Source organism: Urocitellus parryii, chromosome 6 (genome assembly GCF_045843805.1).
Source record: "Urocitellus parryii isolate mUroPar1 chromosome 6, mUroPar1.hap1, whole genome shotgun sequence".
NCBI classification, from domain to species: domain Eukaryota; kingdom Metazoa; phylum Chordata; class Mammalia; order Rodentia; family Sciuridae; genus Urocitellus; species Urocitellus parryii.
Genome location: NC_135536.1, coordinates 61728005 through 61746717, shown reverse-complemented (window position 1 = coordinate 61746717; position 18713 = coordinate 61728005). Strand labels below are relative to the sequence as shown.

The window sequence follows — 18713 nt, the reverse complement described above, 5'->3', positions numbered from 1 at the left end:
CTCTTTGCTTCTATGAGTTAGACTTCTTAGTTCTCACATATAAATAATACTATGTAGTACTTATATTTCTGTAGAGTCTGCCTTATTTTACTCAACATAATAATATTCTCTGGGTTCATAAATGTTCTTATGAATGACAGAATTTCTTTCTTTTTATGGCTGAACAGTATTCCATTGTGTGATGTGTGTGTGTGTATGACTTTCTTTATGCATTCAACCACTGATGGATATTGTGGTTGATCCTATCTTACCTATTATGAAAAGTGCTGCAATGAATGAACATGAGAGTACAGATGTCTCTTCGACTTACTGATTTCATTTCCTTTGTATATATCCAAAAGTGGGATTGCTGGACCATATGGTAGTTCTATATTTAATTTTTTGAAGAGCCTTGTACTGTTTTCCACAATGGAAATAGACTACAAGCATTCCCTAATGAGTTGACACTCATTAACTTCACTCTTTTTGATAAGCACCATTCTAACAGGTGTGAGGTGATATTTCATTGTAGCTTTAATTGACATTCCCTGATGCTCAGTGATGCTAAGCATTTTTTTCATACATCTACTGATGATTTGTGTATCTTCTTTTGATAAATGCCTGTTCAGGGCAAGTATCTTTTAAAGGAAAGTCTTCTTCTTTTTTTTTTTTTTTAAAGAGAGAGTGAGAGAGGAGAGAGAGAGAGAGAGAGAGAGAGAATTTTTAATATTTATTTTTTAGTTCTCGGCGGACACATCTTTGTTAGTATGTGGTGCTGAGGATCGAACCCGGGCCGCACGCATGCCAGGCGAGTGCGCTACCGCTTGAGCCACATCCCCAGCCCCAAGGAAAGTCTTCTTAATACTGTAAGTAAATTATTTATATGCTGAACAATGAGTGACTGCCTAGCTTATATTTATTTCAGCCAATCACTGTTATAATCTAATATCTTTGTCCTTTTCTGAGTCTAGTATAATTCCATTTTAAAATCATGTTAATCTGGAACTCTGTGGGTAAGCTATTCTAAATTTAAGACATAGTTTTGATCTTTCTCAAATGTTAATGAAGTGTTGGGAGAGGGCATTAATTCTGCTGAATCTGCAGAATTCGAATTACCAAAGTTTATTACAGTTGGGATCAACTTTAGAAGACTATCGAGCTCAATCTCTTCATTTTGTAGAAGTAGAAATCTCAGCTTAAAGTCATGTAGCTAGTAGTATCAAAGGCAGAATTCACAAATCACTTGTGTATTAAAATAAATAAATAAATAAATAAATAATACACAAATATATGCAACATGATAGTTTATAATTATAGCTACATATATTACATGTAGCATATAGCTACATGTATTACATGTAGCATATCCCCTCTCATAGGCATTAATTTTCTAATCATTTCTTCAGTGATAATGATGCCAATTATTTTAAATTATAAGTTTTAAATTAGTTAACTCTGAATTTAATGACTCAATATCTTGATTAAAAATATGCCTAGAAAACTGAAACACAAACAATTCAACACTATCTAATGATAATTCTAATTACAGTGAGAAAGATGGACTTATTGCTCTTTTGCACATTCATTATTACATGGCGACCAACCTAAAGCATTTTACCCATTGGAAAGAAGAGTCATCTAAGGCCAGAGTAGCACATGTTCAGTTGTTTAAGCAGCATCAGGAACTCAATGAAACAAGGACAGTGTCTTATTTAATATTCAGGATATGTAGTAGGCACTCAAATTAATGTTTGATGAATGAAAGCCAGAAATCTGATTCCTGAAGGCTCCTCTATACCTTTGTTGTGTTCCATGACTACTGACTTCTTCCTAATTTACTGAGAAAACTATTTTATAAATGTACTTAGAAATTTAGGAAAAAATGTATCAATGTAAACCCACAATTACAACCCAGAGATCACATCTACCAATGGGAAACCACTATCATCCCCTTATATACAACTAGCTTGATTCAACCATAAGAGACCTTCATGTGTGTCCTACAGGGGCTACATTATCTCCAATGTTCACTGAAAACACTCAGGATTTCGAGTTCCATGTTATCATAATTCCACTTTATAAATAGGCTTAAATAAACAATGATAAAAAGAGAACATATCAAATGTCATATACAATTCTTAAGTCGAACTAAATACTACAAATTTGAGACCTTATTATTCTAGAGTACCTTTAATACTTAGTTTGATGTACTTAATCCTCAGTTTGACCTAACTGGACATAAAGTAGTCTGGACAAAATGTAGCAAACAGTTAAAATTCCAAACCCTGAACTAAGTGTACATAAAATAAACTATGTTGTAACTTTGTGTGACTATTGACCAAACAATACTGCACATGTCTCCATTATCCCTTATAATTATTATTGTCCCACCAGTTTAAATCAGATATTTGTAGCCTACTGATAAAGCTCTTTAACAACCATCAATAAGTATAGTGTTTTTATTTAAAAACTATAATTAAATAAGGATGTGGCTATGAAGTCTTACCTGCTGTGAAAACAAGCTTGAGTTTCCTGTATTCACATAGTATGAGTCTTTCAAGCCATATTTAATCTGATTGTGAAATTTTCAACTTATTTAATCTTCAGGAACAATGAAAACTTTAAAAAGTGCTACACAGTATGAGGTATTAAGAGTTAAAGTTTTATAAAATAATACTCTATATGGAACTTTTAAGTTAAAACACCAATTTGATTCTAAATATATCAATGGTTTGCTGTTGCACAAGAAAGTTTAAAATGTTCTCTAGAAAAAGTTGTTCATTCTAGCCCTAGTTAAGACATATGCTCTTGTGGTGTGGGAGGTTGAGGCAGAAGGATTCAGAGTTCAAAGCCAGCCTCAACAACTTAGTGAGAGCCCTGGGCAACTTAGCAAGACCCTGAAGCAAAATAAAAACTAAAAGGGGCAGGATGTGGTTCAGTAGTTAAGCACCTCTGAATAAAAGACATATGCTCTTAGCCAAAATTTCTATCACAAAAACTAATGGCTCTTACATTTATCATGATTTCCAAAATTTTCTGTTTCCATACTTAATATCTGCTTGATGATTAACATAATTAAAAATAGCCCCTAGTATAGTTCCTAAAAAATTCAAAATGATTGAAATTTACTCCATATGCAGAAGGGCAACATTCTATAAACCATACTTGTCAGAGAAAAAAAAATCTTTCTGTTTAAAAAAAATTTACAAATGATGAAATAAAACACAAGACTCCTGATGAAATTATTTTTGCTACTTAATTTGTTATATCCAAACTACAAAGTGCTATTTTCTAAATCCAAACATAATACTTTGTAGAAAGAAAAAAAAAAAAAGGTCACTTGGTAGAGTTGAAATATTTTTCTAACAGTGGCAAAGCTCTATGCTACTTAACCCTTTCCTGTGGGTCCAGGTACTAGAGGGGAGCTTGGGTGAGGCAGAAGAGTCTTATGCCCCTGGAGGGAAAGACCTTATAAGCCCAGGAGGGGTGCAGCCTCTTCATTTTCCTTTCAATTACCCAACACCCTGAGGAAAGGAACAAACAGCTCCAAGGACAGGAACAAGTAAAATGCTACTCTATGAAGCACTCACTGAGCAATCCCATGGTGCCAGGCACTACACTAAGCACTTTATGCTTGTGACATGTTTAAATCCTTACAATGTCCTGGTGAGGAGCATAAGACTATCCCCATTTCATAAATGAAGGCAGCAACAAACAAACAAACATTCTCTAAGAAACATGCTCAAAAATTGCAAAGTGAGTTGTGGAGTGGGGATTTCAACACAGGTCCTTGTGATTCTAAAACCCACCTTAATTATGATACATGGCCACCCAGTCCATGATCACAGTTTTGACCACCTTAGAGAGATTATTATACTAATTTTGTAAACAGGAGGAATTAAGGAAGCATAAAATTTGCTTCTGCATAGTGATTAAAATACAGGTTGAGTCACCCTTATTCAAAGCACTTGGGATTAGAAGTGCTTCATATTTCAAAGTTTTTAAGATTTTGGAAAATTTGCATAGACTACTGGTTCAGATTTTGGACTTTTGAATTAGGGATACTCAACCTATATCAATAGCAGCTGCTTTCTATGCACCAGCAACAATGCTATGTGTTAACCCCAAATTCTTAAGTTACTCTACAGCACAGATATTATTCATATTTTACAGGTAAAGATGTTAAGGCTGAAGGAGGCTCAATTAACTTTCTAAGTTATTCATATATGGGCTTTAAATTCAGGTCTGGATGTTTTAACATATCCACTTCTTTTCACTATTAGACTGCTCTTCAATTATTCTTTGTAAAGGGCAGGCAGAAAGGAAGGCAATGCAAACTGAGTACCTACTATGTGCCAGGTACTGGACAAGTTGAATTTGGAAATGTGTAAGACAGTAAGTTGTTACGGTTTGAAAGTGAGATATCCCCCAAAAGTCCATGTGTGGGACAATGCAAGAAGGCTTAGAAGTGAAATGGCTGGGCTATGAGAGTCTTAACTCAATCAGTTAATTAATCCCCTGATGGGATTAACTGAGTGGGAGCTGAAGGCTGATAGGGTGTGGCTGGAGAAGGTAGGTCCTTCGGGTGTACATTTGTATCTGTGAATTGGAGTCTCTCTCTCTGCTTCCTGATTGCCATGTAAGTCACCTCCACCACACTCTTCTGCCATGATGTTCTGCCTCTCCTGGAGCTCCAAAGCATGGAGTTGGCCTTCTATGGACTGAGACCTCTGAAACCATGAGCCCTCTTCCTCCCCTAAATTGTTTTTGTCAGGAATTTTAGTCACAATAGCAAAAAGCTAACAAAGACATAAGCTTAAGCAACTTGTACAAAATTCAAAATCTAGTAAACTAGAGTTAAAATATGAATAATTTATAACATTTCTCCCAATAATGATGTTGATGATGATATTATTACTAACAATAACCATTTACTTGGTGCTTAATATATTGTGCATAATATACTGTTAAAAGGGTCAGGCCGCTGATACAATGCTACAAGTATAATCTACTAAATGGAATTCTGGAGAGTGAAAGAAACTAGGTGACACTGGGATACAAGTCTTTGCCTGTCTGTTTAAGATTTCAGAGAATCCACAGCCCCTATTTAAGGACCATATAAACTTTCTACATCAGCATTTTTATAGTTTAAAAATTTAGCAAGCTCCCCAAATAATTCTGATGTATATTCAAGTTTTAAAACTACAGATCTATAGGAACATATGGATTGGCTATCTTCCAGTGTGTTCTCCAAAACTATCTCCTGCAGCTGAGATTCTAGTACTAATTAATTTGAGAAGAAATTAAACTTTCCTCTTAGTATTCCTCACTAAGTCAGATTGGTCTTCTCCACCTAATTGCAGTTAGTATGAGAGTCTTAACCCAATCAGTTAATTAATCCCCTGATGGGATTTTTAGTTAGATTAGTCCACATCCTGTATGTGGATTTACACACATGAGCACACATACATATATCCCATTGAATAAGACGACAGACATGGAAGTGAGAGAAGTTTAGTAAGTACTTATGTTGCACGTCCTAGAATATGTATATTTTAAAAATCTAAAGAACATATTTCATATAACTGTATAAAAGAACTCAAATAGCATATTCACACGTATAATGAATTTTGAATTTATTTTGCCAGTACCTACACTGAAATGTTGCCAATTTTTACTAAATTTTAAAAACCAAATGCTACAAAAATAATAGCCTAACACTTTGTATATCCAAAATAACCTTAAGTATCCTGAGCAGGAATGCAGTTCATCACTAAAAACTTTGCCTAACAGATGATAAAAATCCAATAGGCAGGTTTAATGCTCAGACAATTCCTATGAGCAGAAATGAGGTTACATGAATAAATATAGGAACTGTTGATTCTTTAGGATAAATTCCAATCCAGAAATGTGCCTATAAAGCAGAACTTGTCCTATCTAAACCTTTTATTGATGCTATTTAAATGCCATATATATTCAGTATAACATTTAGAAATATTCCTTTATACAGCAATTGGGTTAAAAATAAAGTAGTATAAATGGAAAAATCTAATTCAAGGCATTGTATTAAGGCTATTTTTCCCCTTAATTCCATCAGAATGCAATTAAGTAAATGAAAGATATGAAAGTGGATAATAGGGAGAGGGACTGAAAAATACTAGGTATGCTACTGACCATAAGACTGTTTGACAGTCTCTATCAAGGTCACATATGTTGATAAACCCTATGATTCACATATCCACTTGGGTATAAACCAGGAAATGTGTATGTATGTGTATACACATCAAATGTTAACAGAAGTTTTATTTGTAATAGTCTAAAATGTAAAATAACTCCACATCCATCAACAGTAGATGGATAAATAAATTGGGTATGCTCATACTATGGAATATTATACAACAATGAAAAGTTTAATTACTAACACATGAAATGGCATGGGTGAATTTTACAGGTCAAATGTTAAGTGAAACATATCACATAATTTCAACTTCATGAAGGTTGAAATAAGCAAAACTACTCTCTGGTGATAGAGACTGCAATAGTTATTACCCTTTAGAAAGAGGCTATTGACTAGAAGGGTCATAAAAGATCTTTCTAGGGTGCTGAAAATTTATATCTCAAGCTGAGTTGTGGTCACAAGGTTATATACACTAGTAAAAATTCATTTAGCTGCACGCTAAGATTTCTATACTTTGTAGTATGTAAATTATAACTCAGATTTTTAGAGTTAAAAAAATAGTATTATATTCCTCAATCCAGGTTAACTAAACAAGTTGACTCTGACTCACAAACTCACAAACTCTCAAAGTCATAAGCGATTACTTAGTGTCCAAAGGCACAGCCCATATACCTAGTCCTTAAAATTGGTTAGACTTTATATATTTCAAGAAAAATTATATTTCAATAAAAGTTTTAAAATGGTGTTTGTTTTTGAATAGAGTTATGAAAATTCTCTAATTTGAAGACATCTGCACATAAGTCATAATGTAAGATTGTTCCTGTGTAGATTATTTAAAACCCCAGTTCTGCCATATTACTACTGGTCTCATTCTACATTGATTACACCTTGAACCAAGCCATAACATGAATGTGGTAGGAACACAATATTTAAACACTGCTTAAAATGGATCTACTCACATTTATGATGATGTTTAGAGATTCATCATCAGGAAGGAAAATACACACACTCCTGCGGTCTTGCATGACTCTGTTGTTATGGAAATTCAATTTGTTCATTGTGTTGTGAGCTCTCTAGTGGTCAGGGCTGAGCTCTCCGAGTCCTCAGCAATCGCTCAGGTTCCCAGCGCTCCAAAGCCAAACTCTCCTCCTCATCACACAGCTGACAGGAGAAGCATCATGCTGTTTGACTACGTAGGTTTCATAGCTGTAAAAAAGCCCAAAGGGAGGCCGGTGAATAAGGTATTGCGTTGATGAAGACAGAGACAGGGAGGTGAGCAGAGCACAAGTACTATGTGGGTACAGGAACAGCATGTCTCAGGCAGGGGGCCTTGTTCAATACATGAGAAGTCACCAAAATGTCCTCTATATTTTGCCCACTAGCAGTTTTCAAACTTTCATTCACAGTCATCTATTAAATTCAAAGCCAACAAGCGCTTCACACATGCAAGGTAGTATTATGCACTATAATGCTCTTGGAAACAGATCTTTCCTTTGAGGAGTTCCTAGTCTCACAGGAAGATAACTAAGGGATGGGAAATCAAATGACAAAAAATAGCAGCAACAACAAAACCTCTCTTCCATTATTAGCAAAATAAATGTCTTGTCTCTTATATCACATTCATTCTTCAAAGACCATAGACTGGCTTCCACTTCCTTCACCTTACTAGCTCACTCTGCTAAGGAAATCAGACATCTTTAGACCATCAGGAGTAAAGTACAGGATTCACTTTACCAATTTACCATGGGTTTTAGGCCCTTCTTACAACTTTGTTGGTTCAGTTTTTATGATGTTGCTCTCTCATGATTCTCTAATTTGATAATTCAAACTTAATTTTCTCATTTCAGCAATCAATTAATACATAGAAATAATAAGACTGTATATATTAAACCACTATGTATTTTGGTTGTCTCTCCATCTCTAATCAGTTGAAAACAGGTTGTTTTAATTTTTAAAAAATTATATGATTTTTTAAAAATAATGCAACTATGAGATCCACATGTTATTATGCAACTATGAGATCCACATGTTATTAACAGAAGGATCTAAAAAAAATTGCATTGAGGGGGAAAAAGAAGTTGCAGGATGATACATACAGTGACACTGTAAATTTGAATAAAAACTTAATGAAATTTAGTACTTTATATTGGTAATGAATACATATGTGTATGTTAACGTTTTTGAAATGGAGAAATACAGGCCAAACTTTTGATAGTGGTAGCCTGTGAAGAGTGAGAGGGGTAGGGAATAAGTATGGGAGGTAGGGTGGGGAGGGGGCTTCAGCTTTTTATATAAAACATCCATTTCTCTTGAAAACTGCAAGTAAATATATGAAGATACTGGCTAATTCTGGATTGTGGTATATGGATATCTTGTCTTATTTTTTGTACTTTTCTGTATTTTTAAAATTTCTCAAAGTTAATAAGAATGGGAGTGAGGATGGGAACTCTGTACCTGTAGAAGTTATGTTATAATGGACTAATTCCCAATCAAATACTAAACTTTTTATAGAAAATATTTCTAAAATTTTATCAACAATGAGTGGATGGACTTGCTCTCTCTGTAATATGAAATTATCTATTTTATTAAAATTAAAATGACAGCACACTAAAAAAATTATATGATTTTGATGCATAAAATTTTATTTACAAGTAGTGAAAATTTAGTCTCCAACTTTCAATAATCACCTCTCAATTCTGTTTCATGTCTTATTGCATTGGTAACACGTTATAGAGCAATTTTAAAAGTGGCAAATGTTTCCTACTTTTAATGAGGCTTACATATAATATTGCTAATAGAACATTATTCAAAAAAGATATGTTAAGATTAGTTGTCCTCTATATATGGGATTATTCCTTGCCAACTTTTTTAAATAGGATGCAACAGAGAATTTCTAGGAAGGTGTTTTCAAAGAAACACAAATCAAACATAAATGAGATCAAATCTTGGCCTATTTGCTCTTTAAAGTTAAATGTCTATCTGCTATCAGCAAGAGGGAAGTGAATATATTAGCATAAGAAGTAAATATAATTTAGCATTCTTTTAAGTTATAAATAAAATGGCATCTATAAAAGAATTAGTCAAAAGTAAATAAAAACAAATGGTAATCATATGCTGCATTTCCTCATTAGGAAAGGGACCAGAAGTCTGCTTAGAAATTCTACTCTTCTTTTTTTTAATTTTTTTAATATTTATTTTTAGTTTTCAGTGGACACAACACCTTTATTTTATTTTTATGTGGTTCTGAGGATCAAACCCAGAGCCCCACGCATGCCAGGTGAGCACACTACCGCTTGAGCCACATCCCCAGCCCCCAATTCTACTCTTCTTAAAGGATTTGTGCAACTGTTCCACATTGGGTCAGTGCCATCATATCACCTCACTAGGTCGCTGGAGGTCAGTGCTATGGTTTTCTCCAGAATGGATGGTCAGCCATGTATTCTAGGACCACAATCTAACTGATTCTAAAATCTAATCCCTCATCTAGAAAAATGCATGCTTTTCATACAACAGTTCCAAAGTACCAGTTGACAGGGTACAGTGTTGATTGTATAAGAGTCACCTGGGTGCTTTGTAATAGGTGCAGAATCTTGAGCACAGTGACATTGCTACTGACGTAGAATGTCCCAGGCCAGGTATTTCTTATGTGCAGCCACGTTTGAAAACCACCACTTCAGTTAATGGGAGCTACAGAGCATAGTGTTAGATATATTATCTTAGGGTATACATTGAGAAAATATCTTGGAAACAAAGAAATGGGATTAAGCAACATGTGAATGATATCATATCATTACTGTAACATTCTTAAATTTCAAAGGTATAAAACCCTAAAGAAGATCAAATTTGTGTACTCAGAACATTTTCCTAAAAAATGGTGATCTAGGGCAAACAAATTTGTTTACTACTGTATTCTATTTAGCCCTTTACTAGAAATTCAGAAAATATTAAAGCCTCTGAGAAATCGTGCAGGCAACTTCTAATTTACTTCAGTATCTCTTAAACTTACTTGAGTACAGGAATATCCCCAAGGCATATCTATTAAGGACCTGTACAATGATACTCTTAGGCATATCATTTGAGAAATGCAGTTTTAAAATGATTTTTTGTCAAATATTATGTTTCATGGAAAAAAATATTCCCTGTACATTGGTATATTTCAATAGTTAGGCCTCCTCTTTACTGTATGAAATGTTTTCAAAAAAAACAAAAGAAATTATAAGTTATGACTAAATGCCTATTATTTAAGCCAAACTTTTAAGTGATATTAACCCCAGTATAATTCTTCTTAGTTAAATCTATACTTCAAATTGAGTTAGTCATATAATTTTCCATTTCTAATTAAACCAATTAAAGCAGGGTATTTCCTACTGACCTACTTTCTAGGATTTAAAAGATAAACTGAGAAAAAAAATCTTCTGAAGTTTAGAATATTTCAAGAGCTTCATTAAAATAACTTGAAAGTTTCATTTGGGTACAACTTTTATTTTATGGTTTAAGTATGTAGCACAGAAGAAGACTGGAAGATTGTTGAAGCAAATTTAATAAAAGCAGAGTTTAGAAGAGACAGTGCTATTTTACAGCTGTTTTTTGTTTGTTTGTTTGTTTTTTTGTTTTTTGCTTTGAAGGTAGAAAAAAGATCTGAAAGAGAAAGGATTAAGTTTTATTTTACCCAGGACAGCATTAAAACTGATTAAATTGTTCCACTGAAATAGGAAAATCACCATCTCTCCCACATATACCAGTAAAAAATTTAATCTTAAATGGGGCAGTGCCGGGGAAAAGAACTGACTAAATTTATATCAATTTGAATTGTACCCAGCAGCCTGTCAGAAAATGGCTACTTATACTTCATCCTCAGCTGAACCCCAACTCAGTGCCAGGAGGACACACTTCCTATTCCAAGGCAAATCTCTCACATCTGACATCTTATGACAGTGTGTTTATGGACAAACCATGTTGTCTTAATGTCATTTCTAGGCAACAAAAAAACAGCCTTAACAGTGATCAAGTCTTACCCTTCCATTTCATTAACAATTAATTTAAAAACAAAATACACTGAATATGAAATTCTCCATCTTGAATGTCCACCCATATAATATAGTCTCGTTTTGAATAGAGGCAAAAGAGGATTTTCAATTCTAGGGTTATCTCCCTAAAAAAGGGGGAAAAAGATGATAATTTGATAAGAGATTATTATAAGGTAAGCCTGGTTAAGACATATCGAATCAATATACCTAACAAAAACAAAGCAAAAAAATTCGTTTGGAAAATTGGATTGCAGAGACCCCTATTTTCTAATTTAATTGTCACACATTTATAAAACCACTTACATATCTGTGTGATATATTTTATATAATGTTTATTTGCTGAAAAGCAAGACTACAAAAGCAATAGATGTTGCACCACCACTTATGGAATAATCATCTAAGGACACATCGCTGCCAAAAAACTTTTTTGTCCTTGATACCTAAGAGTATACTCATGTCTATCTCAAGAGAATTTATAATGGATAACAGTATTAAGTATGTGAATATTGTGCTACATTACTGTGGGTGAGATCATTTTGGAATAAATAGTATACTGTCTCTAATGTATGATAGTCTATCCTAAAAACGATATCCAAATGCCTCAGCTTTTTTTGGTTACTTATTTATTAATACAAAATACGTGCATTAAACACCTGCTGTAAGCACTAAGCACACAGCACTAAACAAAATAAATACCCTGTTCTCATACAGACAATACATAATGATAATACATGCTATGAAGAAAAGTAAGTCCAGGATAGGTGAGAGAGATGATGGAGATATGAGAGTGGTGTGGATGCTACATCACATAGGGTAATCAGAGGAAGCATTTCTGATGGATCAATATCTGAACAGACACCTGAATTGAGGGGGTTATCATTTCCTTCCTTCTATCCATTCATCCATCCATTCATTTGTTAATTTCAAGAAAGAGTTTTCCAGGCAGTGAGAATGGTAAATGCTAAGGCTCACTTATTGTTCAAAATAGATGAAATAATAGTACTTATGATGGCTAATATTTACTACACATCATATACAAGGTATCTTACAACAGGGAGAGAGGGAGAAAGGGAGGGAGGGATGAAGGGAGGAGGGGGGGAAAGGGAGGAGGGGGGGAGAGGGAGGGAGGGAGGGAGGGAGGGAGAGAGAGAGAGAGAGAGAGAGAGAGAGAGAGAGAGAGAGAGAGTGTGTGTGTGTGTGTGTGTGTGTGTTTTAATCCCCAATGCACATATCCTCACTAAATGCTGGTTGTCTGGTTTACTACATATGTCTTTGGCCAATAAAGATTCTACAGTAGGCTTTCTTGACCTTAGTACTACTGTCATTTTGGGCCAAATATTCTTTGTGGTGAGGGGCTGTCCTGTGCAATGGGATGTTCAGCAGTATCTTTGGCTTATACCCACAAAATGCCAGCAGCCTTTCTCTTACCAGTTTTAACAACCCACAATGTCTGTAGATATTGCCAAAATTTGTCCTAGATGCTAAATTACCCATAGTTGGGAACCAATGCTCTTTAAGTTTCTAGAGTCACCAGAGTCATTACAGGCTTCTTTTAACCACCTAGCTGAGTTTCTTTTTTTTTTTAAGTAATAATATAGCTCTTCCTAAATACATATTTTCTAACTAAAATCAATAATTGAATTCTAAAAACTCAAATACGAACCTTAAAAGTAAAATCTTTCAGCTTCTTATATGTGCATGGCCTCTGACTTTGGAATATCTTTGAAGTTTAGACTTCTTGAAACTTAATTTTTTTAGTGTAGTGTGTGACTATACTTCTCACAGAAACATACTTCCATTATTACTAGACACTTGTTTCTAGAAGGTTCTATATCTTGATACTAATACATGAAAATATAAAAAGTTACCTGTAAATAACTGATACCTCATTTTCAATTTGCCTGTATGCTCTGTGTTATATGGATTTTTTTCCCATTTTAAAAGAAAGGTTCATTTACTCATAAGAGCCATTTGAGAACCACAGAACTATTTTTGTCACTTAATTTGAATAATAAAAAAATTAAACACTTTTGTGTCATGGCCCATTTTTTCAGTTATTGTTTTACCTAAGAAGAAAGTCACTGATATCTATCAACTATGTGGAGCCAAATGTTTTGGCAAGAACATCAGATTCTTTAGTGTCCTCTCTTTCCCATCTTCCAATCATTGTGTGGATAGATAAATGAAGCACTGTGCAAGGCCTAAGACCATTATTCATATGGTGATCCTCAGGTGTTTAGAGGCAATATGGACAAAATACAGATTAAGATAGACCAACCTCCCCCTAGAGTAAAACCTAGACCCTAATGTGGATTTCCCAAAGCTAACTGTATGGCCTTGAGCAAGTCATCTAATCTCTGAGACTGATTCTTCATCTATAAAATCCATACTAATGGCCTCCTAAGATTATTGGAAGAATTACATGAGACTTAATGAGTATTTTTAATGAGTATCATACATCGAGTTGTTTGGGGGAAGGCATTGTTCACTGAAATACGAGTCATGAGTTTACAGGTAAAGACAAGGAATGCCTACAACTAGGTAACAACAATTCATATCAGAAATATACACCTTAGAGCCAGATACAACAATTGGGCTAAACTTTGGGAGGTCTATTTGGGGACAAAGTTAAGTGTATGATTGTTTGTAAATGGGTCAGTAACATTATATTAGGTGGTTACCCCTTTGAAATTTTATGTATAGAAAAAAGAAAAGATATGTGTGGGTATGTGGGTTCAAATGTGTGCTGGCTGACCAAAGGATCGAAGATAGAGGACATATGCTTTAACCTGCTTGGCACCACCTTTCCATTTGGAAGTACCATCCTAGAAGTTTCCAATGGACTATCAATCATAGTATGTTCTCCAATCTGAAAAAGTGGAAAAGTAATAAAGGGTAGGAATGTGATCTTGTGTTGGCCAAATGGCGTACTCCATTCTCCAACCACAAAGGACGATTTACTAGATGAAAATAAAACCTAAGCAAAACCAGAATTTTTCCATGAAATTTGTATAAACATTGGGATGGAGAGGGCAAATTCTTTCTTTATATTGCTCTTGGTGAGAAGGATATGAGTCTAGAGCCTCAAGTAATCATCTTTGATAACACATTATAAGAACTTTCCTGAGAAGGATACCATCACAGAAGAAAGGAAAGCTCAGAATGAGTGCTGATTACATCATTCGAACCACTGCCTCTAGCTGTGTCCGAAGCCAGGAGTCATCCATAGTAATTCCCATTTGGTGAGCCAATCAATTATCTTTGCTCCTAAACTAATTCTGGCACTTGCAACTGAGTAAGTCCTCTCTAATATAGTCCACCCAACAAGAAGCTGATTGCTTCATAATTCATTCATTTATTCACAAAATATTTACACCCACTGGCTGCACACCAATATCAATATTTACTTTTCTTGAAAAAAACTGCTCTGTATTAAAGTTTCTCTCCATTTTAAAAACAAAGCAGAATATTCACTATGATGAGTATGCATCATAAGCAGAAAAGATCTACAAAAGTAGAAAAAAGTCCAAGTAACTGAAAAATTTAGATGGTAGAGTTGCTGTGCAGACACTACCATTCTTTAAGAGCACTACATACAACAAGTAACTTATGTGAATAATGCATAAATGTTTTTAAGGTAAACAAATCATGTTGGGCAGTTAATTCATAACTATAACTTTCAGCATTAAAGGAATACCTCCTCATCTTAAATATTAATGTGTGGATATTAATCCAGTCTTATTAGAGACTATGATGTGTTTGTACAGATTTGTGCTGAATATACTTTTACTACATTGTCTGCAATAAATTATTGCAGCCATGAAAAAAATGCCTTTTCTGAGAACAAAGTATCTGAAAAGGTAGATTGATACATAATTTGTGGATGTAGCTGCTAATAGTATTTTCATAGTAATTTTGGTAAAAATACATTAATTTGGGGCCTATTTATATATTTGATAAGGGAAAAATCATTAAGCTAATTATCAAATGTAACCCAATAGAGACTGTAATCTGACTATAACAGTGCACTATAAGTGGCTATGTTGTTCATGTTTGAAAAGAAGGCTCGTTGTGGGATCAATGGAAAGGTTGAGATTGGAAAGAGGAAATGTAACAATCAGTAGTATAATGTGCTACTTAACAGCTTGGACTCTAGATCAGACTGCTTGGGTTTGAATTCCAGCTTTGATATCACCTGGGTGTCTCAAGGCAAGTCTTTTTACTTCTTTGAGTCCATTTATCTTACCTTTGACATGAGATTGTTAAGAAGATTATTAAATGGGTTACTCATAAGTGACCCAGTTAGAATAGACCTTGATAAATACTATCAAGATAAAGAACTGGCTTCATATCATGAAAAACAAGTAGAAGCTCTGCTTTTGGTAATATGTAGTGGTTGTAATCTATCCACTTTGTCATCGAGCATAACTTGAGAAATCTTTTTTTCCTGTTGGTAGCTAATAGATTATTTCATTCTTGTATAAATAAGATTTTATATACCTTGAGGTTAAGAATTGAAAAGAATTTTCATATTTAAGTAGATTTAAGTTAATGCCAAGTACTATTCATCACACTCTAATAACTAAAATTATGTGGTGAGTCTTTGGCTATAGAAAAGGGAGAATAAGAAAGACAAGAACTTTATATTGCAATAAGGAGAAAAATTAGTGAAATTTATATATTCTCAAAAGCTATGGGAAACATTGTAAATCACTGCAACCAATATGGCTTTGTTTATAGTAAAGGTCATAAAGATGCTCATACCTTTCGACTCAATAATCCCACTCCTGGGGAATGTATAAAAAATAATTCAAACAAACCACATTACACTTCTGAACAAAAGTACTCAATGAAGTGTATTCCATCAAAGTAAAAACTGGAAAAAACAATCTATACAGTCCAACAACAAGCAAATCATAGTATATCAAAAGTCACATAAAAAATTTAAAAATACTTTTGAGTACATTCCCTTCAAATCACAGATACCTATGATAGCAAAAAAATTATACTATTTTAGTATATATTGTAAAATATAAAGAAAGCCTCTAAATTTAGTAATAAGTGAGGAGAATTATTTTTTTAAAATTGCAAAATTCTCTTAGACTCTCATACTATTTCTAAATTGTGGCCCTTAGAGAGTTCATAATCTCTTCAAAGAGTCAAAATTAACACAGTAGAAACAATAGAAAGTGATGTAATTTTACTTTAAATTAAATATTAAATGATGTGGTAAGAGGAAGGCTGTGGGATTTGAGAAAAAGGCTGCAACTGGCAGGAATGCAGCATTCAGAAAAGATTTCACGAAGGGAGGAAACAACATATGTTGTGAGGAGAAGAAGAAAGAACTCCAAGAGTGGAAAGCAACAGAGGTAAGGGCCTGGCGGAGAGGCGGGAGGGAGGCCCCAGCCCTGTGCGGGATTCCTGTATGAACTCACAGACTGGACAGCTGAGACACCAATTTATGGGATGTTCTCCCAAAACGTAAGTCACTTTCTTTAGTACCTGGAGAGGCTTCTGATGAGATTCATCAGGACAGTTCACAAGTAGCATACACTTCAAAGTTTTGTTCTGTTACCTCTACCAATCACCTTCCATAGCTTTGGCAAAAGTTTTTCTGACTCCTACTCTCAACTTTTTCCCTTCTTTGGCATTATTTTCTGGTATGACTATACTCATTTATTTACTTGATTACAGAGGCAACACAAAGGGTAATGATAATAGGAGTATTTGGGAAAATGAAATAATTTTTTCTTATATTAAAGATTAATAAGCATAATTCTGTTGACCAACTATTAAATGGCTTCCATCCTAAAGCCCATAATAGAAATCCTGTGGATCTTTCAATATTTCAAAAAGCCTGATGGAATATTTACCTATGGTGATATCTCAATGGAAATTCAAAGATAATTCACTTAAATAGCATTCATAACATTTTTAAGTGCTTATTTTGATAACACATGCCAGAGTGAAAAAAATGAAAACAAATGACTTGTTTTGATAAGCCATCTTTCCAGACACAAAGACTGAAGAAGATAGGGGAGAAGAAGAATTTTAAAAATTAATGGTCCTCAATGACTGAAAGATTGAGGATGATTTAATTGCTACACATATATTTAAAAAATAATATTTGTAAGAAAAAATCCTTTCCTTCCCTCTAGACTACCTTTTTAATGGCTAACTCCTGCTTTATCCTTGTTGTGTTCTCACCTGGAGTTTTAATGTTTTCTTGTCTCATTCCTTAAATCCATCCTACAAAGTTGCCATGGGACCTTCTTAAATTGTATATCTAACCTTATATATCACAGCCCTGCTTACATTCTTTAATGGTTCAGCACTTTCACAGGATAACTAAATGTCAAGGCATTGCAATCTTTCACCACCAGTCCCACTCCTCCTCAACATAACCATTTTCCAATTCATGTTTTGAATTACTACAATTCATTTCCTTGTGGTTTTCTCAACAAGTCCTGCTCTCATACTTCTCATGCTTTTGACCACACTGTTCCCTCTGCCTAGAATATCCTCCCTTGGGCATTGTCCCATCAACCCATCCACGTCCAAGAGAACAAAACATCTTCATTCTCCATGGACAATGCAAGACACTGGTCTGAAGCATGCTTCCACATCCTGAGGAGACGACTGGTAATTCCCCTGCGCCCTGTGGAGGACTTAAACCTCTTCCAGGACAGGTTCTGTCTGCATCTTTATGCCTCTCTAATGCCTAAGGTTGTACTGGCTCTGTATTAGGTACCCAGTAGAACTGGCTCAATAAATTGTTTAGACTTATGCATCATAAATGTAAGTTCCTTAGCAATTAAGAGTAAAATTCTTTAAGATGTACTTTCCCACGCAGTGGGAATCACTACTGGTCACAGTTTCTTGAATATTTTCTGCAAGTTAGTTATAGGAGAAAAGATGCATTATTTCCCCAAAAATTTAGTGAACAAACAGTGAAAATGCTATTCTCCAACACTATCAAGACACATGTTTATAGAAAAGTCTCTGTGTCAGGTTAAGACAACTTATGTGAAAGTATACATACAAGAAGACATATTGGTTGGAATACACTAAGTCACAGGTACCCAAAATACCAAATTCAAACTTAGGACTTGGCAGCCAAAATGCCTGGATCTTACTCAGCTGGTTATATACTAAGCAAATAACCTTGTACAACTAGCTGTATGACCTTGGACAAGTCCCTTCATCTATCTCAGTTTTTATACATGTAAAATGAAAATAACAATAGTTTGGAAGCACTACATAAATGTTAACTATTAGTAGTTAAATAGGACTAATAAAATGATATTAAGGAAGTTTAAAAGATAAAGTAACTTGGAGCCTAGAAGTAGAATAAATGGGCCCATAGGTGGTTTGATGTGATAGCTTACAATGTCATATAGGACTGGTTTCTTCCTGCACCTTGAAATCAGCTCCATCTTAAAGCTAACATTTCTCAGAGTTGCCAAACCAGCAGAATATAGAAGCAAGCAAGTAAATAATGTTGACACTCACTCTTATTGAATATCTTG

The 18713-nt window shown here is 34.4% G+C and overlaps 1 protein-coding gene across 1 annotated transcript in view; it reads right to left on the bottom strand.

Annotated features, from left to right (window-relative positions):
• Positions 1-18713, bottom strand: part of Frmd6 (FERM domain containing 6) — a 79322-nt gene that overhangs the window by 34617 nt on the left and 25992 nt on the right. The window contains exon 2 of the mRNA XM_026391083.2: positions 7117-7363. Coding sequence (XP_026246868.1) covers positions 7117-7215 — 99 coding nt within the window. The 5' untranslated portion in view covers positions 7216-7363. The remainder of the gene's footprint in view (positions 1-7116; positions 7364-18713) is intronic.